We start from the raw sequence: 3,284 nt of genomic DNA on the forward strand, positions 1-3,284 counted from the left end.
AAGAGACCGCATAACAGTCCAACTATTGGCGAACCTCTCGGACTCGGCTTACTTGCAACTGTTAGATTACATAAATCAAATCTGGGACGGCCGTCCACTCCCCCCAGAATGGAAGACCTCCTTGGTCACTTTTATACCCAAAGCAGGAAAAATTGTTAATATTGATAACCTGAGGCCAATTTTGCTCACCTCATGCGCGTGTAAGCTCATGGAGGCGATGGTCAGGGATCGTCTCTCTCCACACCGTCCACGGGCCTCTTTGCTGACACTATGTTCGGGTTCCACCCACTTATGTCAGCACAGGGCGTCCTTCTCCAGCTACACCCCGACGTAATTCGACCAACTACAATGCGACAAAACGATAAAGCCATCCTTGCCCTAGATCTCAAGGGGGCATTTGACAACGTCCGGCACAGCAGCATACTAGAAAACTTAAGTACAACGGATTGGGGTCAGAAAGCCTTCGCGTACGTCAGAGATTTCCTCTCCAAACGTCAAGCATTCCTGAGGATCGAAGATGAGGAGTACGGTCCATATTACATGGGTACAAGGGGTACTCCACAAGGAGCGGTCCTATCGCCGCTACTCTTTAACATCGCTATGATGCAGCTGCCGCACAAATTAGCTCGGGTAGAGGGTATACAACATGCCCTTTACGCCGATGACATAACAATCTGGAGCACAGAAGGCAGCCTTGGGGAAATGGAGGACCGCCTTCAAAGGGCTGCCAGCATTGTCGAAAGCTATGCTAATGACTGCGGCCTCCAATGTGCCCCAACAAAATCAGAACTTTTGCACATCAAACCCAATCCTAAAGAGAACACGAGGCTTTTCATCTCTTTAACAGGTGGTTCTATCAGAGAAGTGGAAGAAATTAGGATCCTGGGCCTGCTTATTCACAACAAACTTAGTCCAGAGACCACCATTGCCAAACTGAAGCGAACAGGTGAACAGGTCGGACGGATGATACAACGCGTATCCAACAAGCGCTGCGGGTTACGGGGCAGGGACGCGCTCCAGCTCGCCCATGCCTTTGTAACCAGTAGGATCCCCTTCTCCGTACCCTACCTCCGTACGAACAAACAACACGAGAATCGCATTGACGTCATCGTTAGGAAGGCCACAAAACGAGCCCTTGACCTCCCGGTGGCTACCTCCAACACCAGGTTATCGGCGCTGGGAGGGCTCAATTCGTATCAAGAGCTGAAAGAGGCTCATCTCACAAATCAGTACACTAGACAAGCACAAACGGCGTCCGGGCGCCACTTGCTTAATCGCCTACAAATCAAACATGAGTGCATCCCAGAGGAGACGTGCAAACTCTCAGAGTTGTGGCGGCACAGGCTCTGCGTGCATCCACTTCCGCGTAACATGGAAAAGCACACTCACGAAGGCAGGAGGGAAGCACGCGCTAAGACCCTGGAAAGGAAATACGGAAATGGGCGAGGTGTGTTCTACGTTGATGTGGCCGTACCGTCGCCTCTAGGGTTCTTCACTGCCGCTGTAATTCGCAGGGACCAGCAAGTCGATGGGATCTCCTACCGGGCTCCTAACTCCACGCAAGCCGAGGCGATTGCCATAGCGCTCGCCGCCGCGGACCCGAAGTCAAGGACAATAATCACGGACTCTCGCCGAGCCTGTGAAAGCTATTTAGCGGGCACGGTACCACCCTTGGCCTACAGAATTTTAAAACGAGTGGTGCGGTCCGTAGACCCCGCACCTAAAGAAATTGTGTGGTCTCCGGGGCATCAGGGTCTGAGAGGTAACGAGGCCGCGCACGCGGCTGCCCGAGCACTTACCCACCGGGCGCCTCACCCATGCTCTCCAGGCTCGGAGATTAGCAAACCACTTCTGCGGTTTAGAGAAATCGTTAAACATTACTGCGATAACCGCCGGCTTTACCCAGCCCCTGCAAAGGGTCTGAGCAAGGCCGATGAGGGAATACTGCGGCGCCTGCAGACGAACACATTTATGTGCCCTGCAGTAGCAAAGCATTTCGACCCTAAAACAGATGGGCGGTGTCTGCACTTTGAGGAAATGTCCGACACCTTCCACATGGTGTGGGCATGCCAGCGCAACCCTGCGTTATCCCCCAACCCTTCCCCTACCAGAGAGGCATGGGAGGCAGCCCTGCTCAATTGCTCGGGGCTGGAGTCTCAAAGGGCTCTAGTTCGACGGGCGAGAGTGGCGGCCTTGGGGGGTCTCGGAATAGGGACTGCACCTGTGTGGAGCCACAGGCCCTAACTCTCTTTTATTCTGATCAAAAATAAAGTTTCACTCCTCCTCCTCCTCCTCGAGAGGAGCAGCCACACCACGAGCCGCACAGGCCCCCTCACACTGTGAAGGAAGCCCTCGTCGTCCTTGAAGAATTTTGTTTTAGCACTGCAGACAGCATGCAAGTTGTTGAGCACCTTGAAGAGCTCAGAAAAATTGCGTCCGCGCGAATTTCTGCTCAAAAACAGACAAGCATCCGTTATTACTTTGGGAAGTAAAGGTATGTTGAAAAATATTGCAGAATGGCTCTGGTCTGTGCTAGTTGGTACATCTTCGGTGGGAATCAGCTTGAATAAAACGAACACAAAAGGAAGAGGGAGGAAGAGGGAAGAGGGAGTAACACGACAGCAGTGTGTCGTGTTACTCCCTCTGCCTTTTGTGTTCGTTTTATTCAAGCTGATTCCCACCGAATATGTTGAAAAAAGTCGTGCGTTTGTGGGTTTATTTTGGGCATTATGAATGAATGAATGAATGAATTTATTTAGAAGGGAGAGGTCGGACGCCTCGTGCAGGGGAAGGGGAGGAAGAGGAGGGGAAATAAACCAGCGGGGGGATTGGGTTCAATCACAAAGCATGTCCGCCCCGCACACGGACCACTTGATTTAGGTCATTTTCACTACACCTGTACGTTCAGCAAATGCCCACAGGGTCAGTAAAGTTTCTTTCACGTCGCTCGAAGGCGTTATCCATTCTTGAAGGGAAGTGACGTGAGGAGGTAGACACCTACGCCGTTCCTCGGAGAGTCCGGCACAGTTCCAGAGAAGGTGGTGTATGGTGGGTTGGTCGGCACTGCACAAGGGGCAGGGAAGGGTAGGAGGGGGAACAGGTGTGGAGCCATCTGGTCTTTTTCTGCCGAAACGTCGGTACCAGGTCCATCGGTCGCGGACGTCAGGAGTGACCGCTGTGCCGGAGCGGGCCTTGTGCAGAAGGACCTGGAGGCCTCGCGGGATGTCCTCGGGAACTGGTGGGTCTGGCCTTGGGGTCGTTTCCTTGAGGTGACGGCGTCGCCG

The 3,284-nt window shown here is 53.0% G+C and overlaps 1 protein-coding gene across 1 annotated transcript; it reads left to right on the forward strand.

The window, feature by feature from the left end:
• The first annotated feature begins 365 nt into the window (after window positions 1-365).
• LOC144146228 (uncharacterized) lies at window positions 366-2,244 on the forward strand. The gene has a single exon (XM_077678192.1). The coding sequence runs from the start codon at window positions 541-543 to the stop codon at window positions 2,242-2,244; it is 1,704 nt and encodes a 567-aa protein (XP_077534318.1). The 5' UTR covers window positions 366-540.
• Window positions 2,245-3,284: the final 1,040 nt, after the last annotated feature.

The sequence above is a fragment of the Haemaphysalis longicornis genome, unplaced genomic scaffold (genome assembly GCF_048455015.1).
Source record: "Haemaphysalis longicornis isolate Haplotype H1 unplaced genomic scaffold, Haemaphysalis longicornis Haplotype H1 scaffold_7, whole genome shotgun sequence".
NCBI classification, from domain to species: domain Eukaryota; kingdom Metazoa; phylum Arthropoda; class Arachnida; order Ixodida; family Ixodidae; genus Haemaphysalis; species Haemaphysalis longicornis.

Bases quoted from the DNA above. Each gene is read 5' to 3' on its own strand.
- LOC144146228 (XM_077678192.1), top strand. From the start codon at position 541: ATGGGTACAAGGGGTACTCCACAAGGAGCGGTCCTATCGCCGCTACTC.